General features: G+C 44.3%; 2 protein-coding genes and 1 non-coding gene across 5 annotated transcripts; 2 read left to right on the forward strand and 1 right to left on the reverse strand.

Annotated features, from left to right (window-relative positions):
• Positions 1-130: 130 nt before the first annotated feature.
• On the forward strand, positions 131-2,194 carry LOC120819800 (uncharacterized). 2 transcript variants are annotated; one of them, XM_040177503.2, is made up of 4 exons: positions 131-370; positions 868-1,269; positions 1,374-1,513; positions 1,593-2,194. In XM_040177503.2, exons 1-4 carry the CDS (start codon positions 295-297, stop codon positions 1,734-1,736), a joined length of 762 nt encoding a protein of 253 aa, XP_040033437.2. In that variant the 5' UTR covers positions 131-294; the 3' UTR covers positions 1,737-2,194. The 2 variants fall into 2 exon arrangements, with proteins under 2 accessions (XP_040033437.2, XP_077958903.1); XM_078102777.1 differs by having other exon boundaries at positions 154-370; positions 904-1,269.
• Positions 2,195-2,909: 715 nt separating this feature from the next.
• fdxr (ferredoxin reductase) lies at positions 2,910-13,559 on the forward strand. 2 transcript variants are annotated; one of them, XM_078102775.1, is made up of 12 exons: positions 2,910-3,751; positions 3,937-4,007; positions 5,006-5,101; positions 6,621-6,743; positions 6,837-6,950; positions 7,096-7,197; positions 7,470-7,577; positions 9,662-9,746; positions 12,310-12,509; positions 12,617-12,788; positions 12,868-13,041; positions 13,189-13,559. In XM_078102775.1, exons 1-12 carry the CDS (start codon positions 3,664-3,666, stop codon positions 13,317-13,319), a joined length of 1,464 nt encoding a protein of 487 aa, XP_077958901.1. In that variant the 5' UTR covers positions 2,910-3,663; the 3' UTR covers positions 13,320-13,559. The 2 variants fall into 2 exon arrangements, with proteins under 2 accessions (XP_077958901.1, XP_077958902.1); XM_078102776.1 differs by lacking the exon at positions 3,937-4,007 and having other exon boundaries at positions 3,218-3,751.
• Positions 13,560-14,141: 582 nt separating this feature from the next.
• LOC120819820 (uncharacterized) lies at positions 14,142-15,295 on the reverse strand. Its single transcript, XR_013467678.1, has 3 exons — positions 15,181-15,295; positions 14,627-14,785; positions 14,142-14,538 (listed from the first exon to the last, which is right to left on the reverse strand). It is a non-coding gene; the product is annotated as an uncharacterized LOC120819820 (transcript).
• Between the last annotated feature and the right edge of the window lie 2,078 nt (positions 15,296-17,373).

Below are 17,373 nucleotides of genomic sequence, written 5' to 3' on the forward strand. Positions count from 1 at the left end.
GTGTGTGTGTGTGTGTGTAGATCGTGTGCCGTCGGTTAACTTTAAACTCACCTCTGCACACTTGTAGGATGTAACGGTTATATATGCGCTTACGCATCTTTAATCTGCTGCAGCTCACGCCCCCACGCACGACCACACACAGACACACACGCAGACACACACTCACCGACAGAGCTGATCAACAGCAAGTGACGAGTCTCAGTCACATTTCCTTTGTCAGCGTGCGAGTCGGTCAGTGTTCTGTGTCTCGGGTGGAGTCAGCAGCAGCAGCCCGCCTGCAGCACAGCTAGCGGGATGAAGGTCCACTGGGTGAGCTGCGTGTTGGGATTCCTCTGCGGGCCTGCCGCGGTAGCACTCAGGACCATGACAGGTGAGAGAGTGTGTGTGTGTGTGTGTGAAAGGATGGATATGAGTTGTGTGGTTTTAAGACGATAAAGGCGTGTCTGAGTCCTTTCGTCCTGTTTCTTTGCAGCCCCAGCTGTTTTTAAAGTGCACCTGAAAGCAGCGACTTAAGCGCTTAAGTACCAAACAAATTACGAGTGAAAGTCCTTCATTCATAAACTAGACGCTATGTTTTGCCAGAACGGTTGCGGCCCGAATGGTTTGATCGTGTATGTCACCAGCTCATTAGGATTTTTTTGTGTTTTATGTCAATAGAAACCAGTCAGCCAAATACTAAATAGCACAGCCTTTTCACTCAGCATTATGTCAAGTATACAAAATGAAATGAGTAAAGTACCATTAGCTCAAAGTTGTACTTGGTCACCTTCCGCTGTTCCACAACCATCTACACCCTTTGTTTACAAACTGATCAGTTGAAGATTTTCCTCATACAATCATCTGCTCGTTTCTTTTCCATAAATGCAGGTGAGGCGGTCGGTAACAATTCATCTCCCCTGACAGCTTCCCAAGAGCCCCAGTCCATCTCTCTGATGAGAGTCAACTCCTCTGCTGAGATCACCTGCTCCACATCGCTGTCGGACCTCAGGGGCTTGTCCCTGCAACAGGGTTTTCCTGAAATAAATCAGATTATGTATGTGGACATTAAGAATCGGCTAGTGAACAAGGAGACGCGCGCCACTGCTTTTGCAGGCCGCGTTCACGTAGCTCCCCACCAGAAGATCAGGGAGGGCCACAGCTTCACCTTTCGGCTGTCTCGGCTGGGACCGGAGGACACCAACGTGTATTTATGCAGCTGGAACTTCTGGAAAAAAGACAAGTCATCGCTAGAGAAGCTGCACAGCCCTGGCACCGTTGTGATCATCAGGGGTGAGGATCGTCAGTCCCTCAACTTCAAGGTTACACACACGCTGTGCATTCAGATAAAAAGGCTTATTGTCCCTTAACTTCCTTCTTCCTGAACCCCCTCACAGAGAAAGACCCCCAGGAACAATGCAAGGGCCACATGTTTGATCGCATCCTACTTGATCGCATCCTACTTGCCTTGAGCGTGACAGGGTTGTTTATCGTAATGATCCTCTGCATCGGAGCGCTGATTGTGAGACGCAAACGAGTGAGTGAGATGGGAGACAAGTGGACCTGCCCTCAGAAACACGCCGCCGTGCTACAATAAATGTCTTTTCTTTTTACAGTTCCAAAGACGCTTCCGACCAGCCGGTGCTGCAATACCACCCAGGCCCAACAGGCCTCAGCTTGTCTGCCCTCAGCACCAAGTTCAACATCGTCCGTACACATCGTTACATTCCACGGATTTCAGAGGGATTCTGTCATGCTGAGAATTTGACGTGACTGAAGAGATGACTTTGTCTTGTAACGGTTATTGACGCCTGTCCAGCAGATTTAGCGAGCGTAGGGGTTTGAAATGGATGATTGAGATGTCATTTGAGTCATTAGCTCGCCTGGCGGGCTCAACCCAGCAAAGGTGTCTGGCGTCTTGCTTTGCTGCTTTTCAATTTCCTTTTATACAAAAAAATGCATGTTTTTTTTGCAGGAGAGTGATTGAGCTACCACATCCTGGCTGGTGTTGGGTGTTTGAATATGACGCGTGTGAAGAGTGGTAGTGATACAAACTGCGGATCAAGGGTTTCAGTTATTCTTTGTGTTGGATTAAATGTGTATTGATCTGTTGACTTGTGCAGTAGGCTTGATGTGGTTTCTTTCCATTTCCTTTGAACTTCAATTTGAAAACACCACTGCTTTCGTATTATTTAATAAAGTCCTTTATAAAATGGCATCTATATTATATTTTTAGTATTGCAGTAGTCAGACTTCCAGTCTTCATACTATGGAAGCCCATTTCCACCACTAAAAAAATTGAAGGGTTAGAAAATTGAAATTATAACCTAAGATATGCGCGTGCAGGTGTTCTCCACTACAATTATAATTTGTATGGATTGGCATTGTAACACTGTTAATCTTTTAACCGTGGCAATGCGGTGCACTGGTGACTTGTGCAGTAGACTTGATGTAGTTCCTTTCCATTTCCTTTGAACTTTCAAACAAATGTGAGCCAGTGTTCTTTCATCAAAAAGAACATTTAATTTGAAAACACCACTGCTTTCGTATTTTTTAATGAAGTCCTTTATAAAATGGCATCTATATTATATTTTTAGTAGTGCGCTAGACAGACTTCTAGTCTTCATACTTTAGAGGCCATTTCCGCCACACAAAAACATGAACAGTTAGAAAGTCGAAATTATGACTTAAGATATGCGCATGCGCAGGCTCCTTCGCTGTTTGGTAAATTCACTTTTCCAAACGACTTTTTGTCAAAAGCGACCAGCGTCCTTGTCTGGTTTTATTGGAGACCAGTGTGATGTCTGACTTGAAAGCACGTCGTTGCACGCACGTTGTTTTGCGGTTACTGTCCTCCGCGAGTCTCACGGAATGCTCGGAACTCGGAACCTCGGAGGAGACACACGTCACGTCGTCCAGACTGAAAGTCACGCGCGCATGCGCAAAGCCGCCGCTGATGCTAAAGCGACTTTTCTCGTTGAGGAATTGGCAACACTGGTTCAATAAAAAGAGAACTCTCTGTTAAAACGTTAATAACCACGGGAGCTACGGAATAAACACCACCCGGAACGTATTTTATCCCCCAATAAGTTTGATTTATCTCGGAAGATAATACGATAAGATCATTTAGACTCCGCTAAATCCCAAGTGTTTCTTTTCAAATAGGCTGGATTATCCCGTGAAGTTGAAATTTGAATTCGGCTCTGAAAAGCAAACCTTTTCGGTAATGCAGTAAATAATAGCTCATAGAATGAAGACGGTAGCTGGTGCATGTTCTTCCTGCGGAACCTTGCGTCGCGATTAGCTGTTTTTTTCCCCCACGGACCGCTGTGAGCGTGACACGCGGCGCAGCCTTGAAAAATGTCTATTCTGATAATAACACTGCAACTAACTATGAGTCAACTGTCACATTCGAGAAAACAAGGACGCGTGTACGGGAACTGTTAGCATGAGTTAGCTCCGCGCCGGTACCCTGTCAGCACAGGTTAACGTGAGCTAACGTTACGTCAGAACACGCAGCCCGGAAAAGAGTGATGGTTTTCTCCTTGGCTTTTGCTCCCTGCACTCCTCTCAAAGCACAGCCGGGGATGTTGAGCTGATTAACAAATGCCAGCAACACGAGGCAGCGGGTTTTAAACTGTTTATTGATCTGAAGCCAGGAGACTAGTCTGTAGCACAGGGGGGGAAATGAGCGGCCACAAAATGCTGTTTTCCGGGTGGAAGCTGTGGACCTCAGGGAGAAGTAACCTCAGATGGAAAAGTCGACTTGCGGATGGTGAGTCGCTTTTAAAAGTGTTACACCCCCCCCATTGATATCCTCCCCGGTGCTTGGTGTTAGTTTCCGGTTCAAAACAGAATCAGCTAAAGTCTCATTTTGATGAAGTTACACTCTTGAACATACAGCAACTTTTTGTCGCTGTGTCTGACGTCACTCGTTGTATGTCGTCACTGATCCCGCAGGTAGCAGCACGAAGGTGTGCGTTGTGGGAAGCGGTCCGGGAGGTTTCTACACGGCGCAGCACCTCATCAAGGTGCTTCCTGTTTTCATGATATTATTGCATTAGCCTTCCACCGGATTGTATACAATATATAATGTCTTTTACTTGAACTTTATCTCCTTTCAATTTTAGAAGTGTTATTTATACCTTCACATTTATTGTTTTAGATGTTAGCAGTAGAAATAAATCACTGTGGTTCTATTTTGGTTAACCATGGCAATGCAGGGCACTCTTTCTTCTTCGTTCTCTGCTTTTCACCTTGTATCCAGCCACAATTTTTTTTATTCTTCTCTTAAAGGCCATTTAAGTCAGAGGCCTTCTAAGTTTGACTTTAAAAGAAGTTGTGGTGTTTTAATATTCCATGCAAAAAGCTTTGTTTGCATGTTATCAGCATGTAGTCTCCACATTGTAGCCGTTGGCTCACCTTGCACAAACATCCAGTCAAAAGAGTCCCCACCTTCCTCCATGAGGCTCTTAACTGATTCAACTGTTTACTTCAGCTGGTGCCCTTTAAATTGGTGCGTATGCTTTCTAAATGCACAGGTCTTGTATAAGTAGAACAGGAAACCCGTATCTCACACATCTTCGTGTAGACCGAGATGTACTTTTGACTCACCGGGCTGTGAAGTGCTGCACTTAGTTTTGTGGAGGTATTTATCTGAAGAGTTAGATGGTGTTATTTCAGTTTCCTAGTCATGTTTGTTGTAAATTCCTATGTGTGGCACTTTGATCTTTTTTTTTTAATCTACTTTCCTAATGCATAAAGAAAACGATGTAGAAAGAAACCAAAAAGAATCAGTAAAGAATAGAGTACATGAAATATCTTGTTCAAATTAAATATATGAAATGCAAAGTAAGGAGAGACATTTTTTTACTCCCACAGTAATTATCATTCACACGTCAGATTTTTAAAAAGTTTTAACTACTGTAATCCTCATAAGTCAGCTCATTGCAAATATTTTCAACAACTGTAATCAAAAGAATTGGTTTTAACTTCCTGTTGTGTCTCTCTTTCATTTCTGTCCTCCCAGGCACGTCCGGACGTTGAGGTGGACATTTATGAGCGGCTGCCTGTCCCCTTCGGTCTGGTCAGGTTCGGGGTGGCCCCTGATCACCCAGAAGTCAAGGTCCATTGACCCTAAATAGACATGTTAGATAGTTGTGCTCCCCCTTTTTTGGCGTTGAGTATAAAAACCGGGCCCAGGGCAGGTGGAGGTGGCCAGCCGGCCTGCATGGTGGAGCTGCACAATGAATCAAATTCTAAACATCATCACAATTGTAGTTACCACAATTAAACAAGCGTGATCGTATTGGATTTTGCATATCAAATCGAAGAACCAGGTTTTGCCAACGGCATCAGAGCTTGGCCCCCCCCCCCCCCCCCCCCCCCCCCCCCAACGCACAATTCTCTTTTCAATTCTATCGCGTGCCGGGCTTGAAAGGCACAACCGATTATTTACTATAAAAATCTATTAGCATTAAGACCCCAAACGGATCATTTTGAGCGGAGCTGTTTTAGTCAGGCTGAAAATAATTAAGTCAGGCCCTTAATAATGATCCTTGTCGTGTTTTGACCAAAGTATCTTTTATGCATTTCATTCAGACCACAAAGAACCATGTCAACTTGTGGTAAAAGTGCATAGTATGGCTCCTATTAACACCTGAAAAAGTGTGCACATTAGCTGGAATTTAGCACAACATGGAAGTGAAAGCAGTGCCCTGTTGATTTTGGGTGAAAAAGTGTTTTACTATTTCATTTATATTTTCCTTCTACGAGATGCACTGTGATAAGGAGATATAGCCAGAATGTAGCACAACAATGAAAGTGCAAGCAGTGTTCTTGCTCACTTGAACGTGCAATAAAAAGATTTTGTGCCTTAAATGAATGAATAATCGTGATGGAAATATTGATCCAAAATAATCGTGATTATGATTTTGTCTATAATTTTGCAGCCCTACTGCAGGGTTTGTTGTACGCTGTGATGAAAAGATAGCTACCCAAGAAATAACCACCCACATGATTTATTATATTTCCTCACCATTCTTGTCTGTTACAATGACTGGACAGAAGTCTTTGAGCACTGCAGAAAAACCTGTTCAGCTAATGATGTAACTGTGTTCTCGTTCAAATGCAGTTTTACCGGTACAATTATTAGGTCTGGCACGTCCTATGGAAAATACTTGCACTGTTAAACATGGGAACAGCATGCTATGATTTGCAAGTACGGAAAATGTCAGTTACGCCCGGAAAGTACCTTCATTAACTGTATCCCGCAGGAATGAAAGAAAGCAGCAAAACAATCTAGGTGAGGACAGAACGTAGTTTTCCCCAGTTAGGAGCCATATCTATTTAAAGATTCCTGTTCCCAAAATAACATGTAACACAACCAAAGTTGTTAATGAGGATACTACACCCACCACACACATCCTTGTGATCCCGGGAAAAATCATTCAGAACTGCCCTGAGAATCCCCACATCTCTGTTCACATCAGCGTTAAAAATCATACAGTGCTTGTTCTTCGTATGTTCAGAGGTAATCTAAATATAAAAACATACATGAACCGGAAGTCTTCTCTTGGCAGTCACTGTGGTTTAATCACTACTTTAGGAGCCACCTCACCATTCTGATGTTCTCCTTTCCTCAGAACGTCACCAACACGTTCACGCAAACAGCCAGACAGTCGCGTTGCAGTTTCTACGGCAACGTGGACGTGGGGACCGACGTGAGCATGGAGGAGCTGCGGCGAGCCTACCATGCCGTCGTGCTGGTGAGAACGTGAGAAAAACAAACCCTTGATTGAATGAAATCCAAGTTGCGATGTGTGTGAAGCCTCCGTCTGCGGGACTCCTTTTCATGGCAGAGCTACGGGGCGGAGGGGAACCGGAGCATCGGGGTGCCTGGAGAAGACTTGGCCGGCGTGCACGCTGCCAGGGACTTTGTGGGTTGGTACAACGGGCTGCCCAGCTGTCGAGAGGTATGCAGAGTGGAACCCCCCCCCCCTCGTTGTTAAGGGCAACGTCCTAACAATGAGAGATGAGATGAGTCCAGTGTTTGCGCTGTGCTTTGGGTTTGACTCCAACCATTGAAGTCCCTGTTTCTCTCTTGCGTTTTCCACTCAGCTGAGACCAGACCTGAGCTGTGAAACGGCCGTGATCCTGGGCCAAGGCAACGTGGCCTTGGATGTAGCGAGAGTCCTGTTGTCTCCCCTTGACATTTTAAAGGTGAGAAACACACAGCCCTCGTTGTAAGAGCCCCCCCCTCCTAGAGCTTAACGAACTAAACTTAACATGAATGTGGATGTGCAGCATCAGATTTAACACCACACATATATGATTATACATTTTATATTATATATTATAATTGCGCATGTATTTAGTAAAAGTGTCTTGTCCCTTGTCTTATCCCTTTAATCCACTCTTCAGGAATCTAGTTGTCTAGAAAGGACATGTTATTGAACAGGCTCAAGTGGAAAATGTCTTGTGTCTTTTCCCAGGGCACTGACATCACCCAGCCGGCCCTGGAAGCACTGGCCCAGAGCCACGTCCGCAGGGTGCTGATAGTTGGCAGGAGAGGACCTGTGCAGGTTGCTTGCACAATCAAGGTGTGTGTCAGAAGAGACAATTTGTCAGAGATAAGAATTAAGCCTGTCGCTGGTTAGTAAACCAGCCTTTTGAAAAAGGCAGACAAATCTGTCAGCCATAGCCATTGGCTTTCTTTAGTACCTTTACTCTGACCCAAATGTTTTGTAGTGAGATTTTGATTCAACCCCAACAACACACCAAGGCTTATTGGTTCAACTTTGACCTACAGTACAGTTCTGAGGAGTAGAGCGCTGCAGGTTCCCTTGTCCTGAAGTCGAGCTTTTTGAGCTGCTCAGATCCCTGAAAGCTTAACAGGTTTTAGGGTTTTGTTCTAAGCCACAGAATAAATACCCCATTCATAAACTCATAAGCTTTGACGTGCCTCGCACTCTGCAAGAAGTAGCTGAGCGTGGCTACTAAACGTCATCGGGCTAATCTACTATGTCGCTAAAGCCTGAACAAGTCTCTTTGAAGTCCGCCACGTAATCAATAAGGGCTGAACATCCAGCTACTGGAAATCCTTTAGATGATTCTTCTCCCCAACTCGACACAACTCTCATGCCGAGGGTTGAGTCTGGAAAATGTGTTGTTGTACCTCTGCCCCGAAGCTGTAAACCCAGCTGGGAGCCCTGCATGTCACAATTGCAATCAGACCGGATCAACAGAAAGGGAAAGAGAACGGGTTGGTTTCCCTGCGGGGTATTTCCATAATGTCGCCCACTCAAAATAACATTGAGGACGCCAAGTTGCCCGTTTGCTTTGCAGCCCTCCAGGGGGATGCCGTCTGTTCTCACACACCAATCAACCAATGAAGAAAACGTGTTGTGCCCAATAGTCAATACAGTTTTTCTCAGTTGCTTTGGTACATTTCTCCAATCATCCTCGACATCTGTTGCAAAACAGTAGGTGCAATTGTCAAAACAATTCCTACAAATAGTAAAGCACCTGTAAAAGCCACTTGCTCAAAATCCTTAGTTCATCTCTGAGAAGTAAATATCTGTGTCAATGAACCAACCGCCAAGACAAATTCCTTGTATGTTTGACGTATTTTGGTAATAAATGTTTCCTGATCCTGATGTCAGTGGCATCAGAATGACAAGTCCTTTTGTCATTGTGTACGGACCACACAGTCCACGACAACTGCTTTGTCGTGTTGTCAGTTTAACAGTGTACTCCTGGAGGTTCTGTTCTGATGTAAACAATGGCTAGTTTTGAAGTTTTGATGACATTTATTGTCTTTATTGTTGGTGTATATGTATAAGATTGATTGCATTTACACTGCATAGCACAAAGAGAGAAAAAGGAGTAGGACAATATCCTTAGGGCAAGCTGCACATGCAATGCTGTAGGAATAACAGTGCATTTATCTGCTGTGATGACATCACACGCTGCATCCATGGCAGCCAGAAGGGTCATCTGTGTATGTGGCTGGAAATCACATACTTTCCATCTCCATGCTGATGGGGGTTAAGGAATGGGGAGTAAAATGAGCAACAGCATGCTGCTGTGGGTCGCTAACCATCGCCTGATGATGTTGGAGCGATAGAAACAGACTTTGTCTCTAAGTATCACGTGGCAAGTCGTCTCCAATCTGACCCTCTCGTGTTCAGGGATGAGATCCCTGTAGGAAGTATGGAAAAAGGTGACAAGACGCTCTGTATTGTTTGGCCAAATAATGTGTGCACAAGTTTGGCTCTTACCTCATTAGGAACACGCATGTAGAGACTTATTGGATGAACTAATGCCTAAATGTTGTGGGCGGTGATACTATTCAACAGAGACCCATTATAATACATTTTGATCAACATGACATAAGCAATTGATAATGTAGGAAAACAAAATTGTACAAAATAATGTGCATGGATGTACAAAAGCATTTGCAACTTGTTCAAAACTGCTTTTTTGATGTGCACAAGTGACCATGATGTGAAGATTGAACAGGTAGTTAAGAATTTCAATTCTAATCTGAGAAATGTACAAAAGCGGCCGAGAAAAACTGTAAGACACCTGAGACCTGAAAAGTTGGGTCCAGGGGGAAAGTTATGTATCTAAATGATTCTCTGGTGCCATCTTGCCAATCCAGCCGTTTTCTCCTCCTCCACAGGAGGTCAGAGAAATGGTGAACCTGCCAAACACCAGACCCGAGATGGTGGCGGCAGATTTTGAGGGTGTCGCAGAGGCTCTGAAAGGTGAGAAATTGTGTTTCATGTTGCCAGTTTTCTTTCTTTCTTTGAGAAACTACCTGTTTCTGGCTGTGATCATTGCACACAGGTACATTGCATTTGCCACACCTATTGTTGACTTTGCGATCTTTGTTACTTGGGCAGATCTGACACCTCTTTCTCTTTGGTTGGCCCTGTCTGCTTCCTTCCTGTGGCTGGGTTGTGGCTTTTGTCACCCCACACCTTTCCATTGCTTCAAGAATTGGGTTTGCAGTTGGGGGCAGCCTTCCAGTCGACTCCTCATGTGTGGTGTGACAAGCTCCTTTGAGAGCTCTTTGAGGAAGAGCCGTCGTGCATTGAATTCTGGGTGCGGAGCCGTGAAAAAGGTGTAGGCATTCAGGGTGGCGATGTCAATTATGTTGTACCACAGCACCATGGGCCACCTCTGTTTGGCGCTTGCAGGTGTAGGTGCCAACCATCTGGTCAGTGGTGTCTACACCTCCTTTCGTCTTGTTGTAATATGTGATCACTTCTGTTTTTTTCTTTCTGCTATTTTCATCTACTTCTTTGTCGTGGTGCATCGTGCTTAGGAGCACAACCGCTTTTCCTTTCTTTCTGACAAAGCTGACCATGGTAAGGCTGTCGTTGAATCCAAACTCTGTGCTGTGAACCTCCCTGGACTTGGAAGGCTTCATCAGAGGAGGGATGTCTGGCTTGTTCTGACGTAGAGTCCCCACAATAGTGGGATCCTTCTCAAGGAGATGCTGCGCAAGAGGCACACTGGTGAAAAAGTTATCCATGGTGATGTTGCGACCTGTGTTTCTAAATCTACTACACAACTGCTGGACAATGTTTTCCCCCAGATTCTTCTGAACTTCTTCCCCTGGTTGTCTCCCCGTGTAAACTATACCATCTATTGCATAGGGGATGCGTGCATCACAAACCCAGAAGATCTTTAGGCCGTATTTGGCGGGCTTGCTCGGCATGTACTATAGAAACTTGCACCTACCCCTGAATGGCACAAGCTGTTCGAAAACAATCTTCCTGAGGGTTGACACTTCTGATATAGTCTGTGTGGTCCACAGTCAAATGTATTCCTGACAGCCACAGTTGATAAGAATCAAAGGTTCCCATTGGATTCCATAGAAAACGCATACGGGTCATTTTTGACCCAATTATGGAAGCTTGGGGTAGTAATACAAAAACTACAATTTCTTAAAATGTATAACAGGTAAGTTAAAAATGTAAATGGAATTATATCAAAAACATGTTTTTTGAGGAATACCTGGAATATGAAATGATAACAATTTTTCATTACGAAGATATTTTAAGAAAACAACCTCATTGGGTCATTTTTGACCCACTTGTGCATCTAAGGGTTAAGCAAACTAGCAGTACAGAACGGGTACCGTATGTTATTGTTCTTGTGGAGAGTATGTGTTGAAGCGAGTGTTGCTGAGGCCGCCAAAAATGACACACGGAAGGAATGAAACTTTGCTGTGGTTAGCAGCCACGACATGTGCCCATGTAGGGGAATAGAAACTGTAAACCAGTAATAGATCTGTGGTTGCTATGTTTTTTTTCTGCTCGTGTGAGAAGCTGTAGAATTGTGCAACACCACAAAGCGTCTTCAGCCTCCTTCGCCTCCTCTTCCTCTTTGTCTTGCTGTGTTATCATCCATCGGAATGGAGATGCTCGCTCGCGCTTTCCTCTCTTCGCGTATTGTAATGTACATTTCTCTTCACTTCAGTATATCTGCTGTTAACCGTCTGCAGGTAATCACAAACGCTGCCCCTGGTGGCTTGTAGGATGCACTTTAGCCTCCCACGGTCTGAGACTGCAGCACATCTCTACTAATTCGCCAAACACCGGCCTGTGCGCTCACGTCCAATTTGTCAAATTCTCTGTCCATCCTACGCACTGTCCTTAAGACCCGTGGCAACTGAGCTTTTGAGGCCCGGAAGTTGTGGAATTCCTTGCCTGCACCTCTACGGGAGGCTGAGTCTGTAGTTCATTTTAAAACCTGTTCAGACCGGCGTTCGTTTGAATCAATACCAAACCCTGATTTAGTCCGTTGTTATTGTATTTTATACAATAATGTATTCCCTCGCTTGTGAAGCACTTTGTGTAGTGCTTTATAAATACCCGTTTTACTTACTTTGCCAGGGGAGTGTCAGTGGACTGCATTGGCAGTGACTGATAACAGAACCTTGATCTCATCTCTGCTAAACAGAGATAAGCAGCAAGCGAATGACGCTCTTGGAAACTGGGTGTTTGTGTCTCTTTGTTCCACAGTTGGTGAAAAGCACGTGTGCACAGGGAATGTACAAGGACTAGTTTGTTTCTGTCTTATTTCTAACACATTTTCCATATTTGCAAGTGGCCACATTTGTGCAAAAGTATATCGTGCATAAATCTATGAACATATGAAAACACCCGCCTACATTTAGATATGTATGCTAGTATTTGTTTTTTTTAACAGCAACTCTTTAGATTTAGTCAGAAGTCTCAGATTTTCATCAACAAAAACTGACAACTTTCGCGCCTGACAGACGTTCATCTTCAGCGGAGGTCTCTTTTGCTCCGTCAGATCTGCCGAGGCCCAGGAAGCGCCTCACGGAGCTGATGTTGAAGACTGCCCTGGAGACCCCCGGAGAGAACGAGCAGCAGAGGCGGAACGGGGCCTCCCGCACCTGGGGCTTTCGATTCTTCCGGAGCCCCGTCAAAATCCTGGCCGACTCCGACCGCGGCGGCGTGGCTGGCATCCGCCTGGCGGTCAACCAGCTGGAGGTTAAACAGGATTTGTTTTTTAAACTCAGGCAGTCCTTTTGTGTGAGCATTTTGCAGCCGTGTAGTTCACCGCCCGGGTTAAAAGTGCTTTTCCTCTGCGTGACCAGGGCTCAGGCGACGGAGCCCAGGCGGTGCTCTCCGGAGAAGTTGAGGATGTGACCTGTGGCCTGGTCATCAGCAGCATAGGCTACAAGAGCCTCCCCATAGACCCGGTGCTGCCGTTTGACCCCCGCAGAGCCATCGTGCCAAATGACATGGGCCGTGTTCAACAGGCTGCAGGTACCTCAGCAAATCACCACGGACACCAGAAGAACTTCAAGTAGAACCCAGAATGTAGTGAATTCCTCTTTCTGCCCAGGTCTCTACTGCAGTGGCTGGCTGAAGACGGGCCCCACGGGCGTGATAGCTACCACTATGAACAATAGCTTCGACACCGCTCGGTCCCTGGTGGAGGACCTGGAATCGGGAGCGTTGAACACATCTGCTGCAAAGCCTGGTTCCCAAAGCGTCCGCGCTCTGCTCGAGAAGAGAGGTACTCTACTGCCCCCTTCTGGCTTTTTCTACTACCAGTTTCACTTCTGCAGAGAAGAGTCCACTCGTGACACTACGCGGTCAAATCTACTGTACCAGTCCATTTGTTAACAAATCAAACTTCATTTGCATGGTGTATATTTTATAGGAGTGAAACCAGTGACTTTCGTGGACTGGGAGAAGATTGACAGTGTGGAGGTGAGCAGAGGGGAAGCTGTCGGGAAACCCAGAGAAAAACTTCTGACTGTGGAAGAAATGCTGCAGGTGGCTCGAAGTTAACTGAAGAAAAGAAACACTGAGTAGCCGTATGAAACAAGTTGCCATACTGATGAGGATCACTGAGCAGCAACAAAGGAGACGGCGTCATGGGTCACTCAACAGGGACGTAAATAATATTGTACACATGAGTTGTGGCACTCACTGAAACACCGGACTCTCTACTGGACACCAACAATAATGAACTATTGTATATTGCATTATACTGCATGTATGCTAAATAGTAAAAACTGGCTGAATTTTGTTCTTTGAATATCTTTACACATGCAGGTAGATGTAATAGGTGGACTCGCCATACAGGCCCGGTTGTGGTTTGGATGCTTCACTTTAGATTTCAGATGCAACCTAATTATACTGTGGTATAGGTAGACATTTCTATTTTGACAAAAGTATGACTTATAAGGACCAAAAAACACTGTTGGGTCTTTAAAGGGACAATGATCCCGTCCTCATTAATATAAATACACAGACAGGACACAGCATTACTGGAACCATCAATTTGGCCCCTCCAAAAGTGAGACAATGTGTAGAAATCAATCTATATATCCATCTATGCAGAGGGAATCAGCGAGTGCCCCTACAACCTGGCTTCAATCTCTGGCTTTGATTTAACATGAAAAACACAAAAGCACTATAGTCTGGTTCCTCAGTTTGTACAGACTAAACAACTGAGGAACCAGACTATAGTGCTTTTGCAAAACAAGTCCTGTTTAACAAACTGAAGAGAACGACAGAGCGATGGGCAGGACATACATAAGGAACAACATTTTTCTCATCGCACCACGGAAATTTACCTCAAGACAAAGGGGAAAACGTGCACAAACTTGAAGATTTCAGCCATTAAGAATTTATGACAGTATTAGAGCATTATTACATTATGATGAGGTGAATGGCCTTTGCATGTAAACAGATTAAAAGACTGCCCGTGCCGTGGGAAAAAAGGATGTAGAACAAATAACAAAAACGTATGTTTTCAGCTGGGACCGTCTTTTTTCGGATGTTCCGATTCCGGACGAAGTGTGTGACATTTTGCACAGTTTTTTGTTCCAAGACTGGTCCTCCCACCAACTTGCAGTGACTGCATTCGTTCTTGGTGGCCAGGTGACCTTTACGAATGCATTTGTGTCCAATTGAAGTACTTTAAAAAGATGCTCTACCATCAAACTTAGCTTAACTTCAGAGAGAGGGTAGTTCTCATTTACTGTGGATGACACGCTTCCTGCTAAAACAAATTTCACAATACTTTATTTTAAAATTTAATTTAAAGTACATTTGGTCAACAGCGACAACTATAAAGTGAGGGGACCTACCTGCATCTTCAAAGTCATGGACCTGCTTGGTGATTGTAGAGTCGGATGCAGGATTTACAGGCTTGCTAGTCTCACCCTCTGATGCTCTGCCTGCTGTGCAACCGTCAACGGATTCACACCCACTGTCCTGGTCTTCAGCGTCGCTTAATGCAATTTCATCTGAAAAATATTAGCACTACTCATGAATGGCTGGACATAAATCAAAGTTTGAAATATTTGTGCTTGTTATATAGTAACATTATTTCAGGCCACAAGTGGCTACACAGTAAACTAAAGAGCTTGTTTGGATGAGGACAATAGTCAAAAACCTAAAGCCAATCTTTGTAAGGAATGCATAAAACTAATTTAGCACATTTTTACTTTAACCCTTTCCTACCCATTCTGGGGGTGTCAGGGTAGTGTGTGTCTGGCTGATGTAGATTAAACAATTATTTGCAGATATTATGTATACATATAATTCTGGCAATGTTTGCCCTGTAAAATGTAAACCACAATCAGGTGTGTTCAAAAGATAACACAGTGAGTGTGTTGTAAGTGTTAATTTGTTTACAAACCTTCCACTTCCATTTCATCCAGTGATTTTCGCTGCATGCTGGAAAGATTCCCTTTCTCCATCGATAAAAGCAATTTGGAAAGCTTTGCCAGTTGTGTTGTGGGAACTGGTAATCTGTAGAAATCCCGGTGAACATGAATGTCGTGACCCAGGAAATCTGCAACTTTATCAAGTTCGTTGTTTTTCAAATTAAGGACTTGAGAGTGTGGCGACATGTTTCCTGAGCTGTGTCGACCTGAGGTACTCTGGGTGCTTTGCTCCACACTCGCTCACATGAACACGCAAACAGTCCTTTCCTCTGTAGTGGCTCATCGAGTTGGGTATTGCAAACGATTGAGGATCTGAACATCTTCTGTGAAGGGTAATGTTGATGGCTTGTCAACAGCGAACATGTCAGTGGACATGATCAGGTCCTCATCTTCGGCCATGAGGGCGCTACAATGAACAATGTCACAAAGTGTATGCTCCAATTTCAGTGCGAGGCTTGGTGTTGCGTACGTGTGTTTTTCTTCATCAAAACCTGAAACTTTTACAGCTTGCACAACCCTCTGGAAGTTAACAGATTTAACAGCCTCCTCTAGGTTATGCACAGAGACGTCCATACGCAGACATAGCAACAAACGCCCCACTTCACGGAGCTTCTGTCGTATGTACTCATACTTAGTAGGGTCTTGTCCATGTTTGTTGTAGAGTGACGGCGCTAAATTAATAATGGAGAGGTCATTTCGCACAACTGAGGCAACCTCATCCTGTTTCAGGACACTAAGGATCTTCCACACTCCACTCGAGATCTGCTGACAGAATGCATTTTCTTGAGCATCAGCCAAAGCCAGTACTTTTGTTCTCCCAGGTTCTCTATTCAGTTCAGCGTTTTCTGGCTTAAAGGGGGATCTGCGGGCATGTCTCCAAAGTTCCTTACGAATGTACATGCCTTGACAGTACATACAGTGAATAAACTTTCCAGCGAGTGCTTTAGCCTTTAGTGTTCTTTTCACTTTCAGTGGCCCCGATTCATCTTGTAAAACTGCAGCGTCTAAAATTTCCCTCATTCCTCATTATCTTTTCTACCAATATCTTGTGCTTTTTTGAGTGCTCAGGGAGGGGAAATGCTTTTACAATTTCAGCATCAGTCTTGTGTGTTTTCAAATGGTGGGAAATTTAGCTTTGTGGCTTACCACAAACATAACAGTACTTTTTTTTGGTCATCATCAGATTGTTTAAGCTCAACTTCACACTTTTCCTTTGGGAGAATTCAGCAGCAGGTGGGCAACCTTTTGAAGAACTGGGATGCTTTTGTCTGACCCATAAGCGGTTCCAACATCAGGTAGTACTGGTCTTACTTGAATCTGTCCAGCTTTCAAATGACTAGGGGTAATGGGGATGCTTTCATCTGAATCATCATCTTGTGCTTCAGAGTCTGGTATGTATTCCTCATTCGACATGCATAAAGAATACAAAAATCCTCAACACAAGCTGGAAGTACAGACAGAAGTCAAATGACTACAATTCAGCTGAAAAGGGACAGATGTTCCTTCCCCCAAAAGGACCAGGAAGGTCTGACAAAGTCAAAGAGAACAGGAGCTTATATACAGTACACTTCAGGGAGGTTTGTGCTGCCTTGGCACAGGAGAGCCCACCCCTCAAAGAGGAGTGTTAGGAAAAGAACCAGGCGACGTAGGGGAGACACCGTGACCCTCCCTTAAAGGACCTGGTCAATCAACAACATCTAAAAAAGTCAGTCAGGGAAAATATGGTTCCATCTATGTCTTCTCACCCTGGACTGCCATAGATCACGGTCTCACATGAAAGGTCACATTCCCCCAACACACTCATTGGCGTCATCATCCCCATTAGATATTTGATCCAGAAACTGGTAAGAAAACAAAGGATTTTACGTGATGGACAGCTACAGACAGTTAAGAGTCCAACAAACGTTGTGCTCAGTTTTCTGTGTCCAACTCACCTCTAATGGGTGTTGGTTATCATTCCTAATTTTTCTGAAGCAGGATTTATGCCAGACTCGTGAAGAAACAAAGACATTTTGAAAATATAGTATACATTTCAATACCACAGATATATTATAAGTTGTTCAGATGAATAGAGATCTGAAATACAGAATGCAAAAGATTTCCCTTTTATAGAAATAATTACACACACACACACACACACACACACACACACACACACACACACA

The sequence above is a fragment of the Gasterosteus aculeatus genome, chromosome 5, assembly GCF_964276395.1.
Source record: "Gasterosteus aculeatus chromosome 5, fGasAcu3.hap1.1, whole genome shotgun sequence".
NCBI lineage: Eukaryota > Metazoa > Chordata > Actinopteri > Perciformes > Gasterosteidae > Gasterosteus > Gasterosteus aculeatus.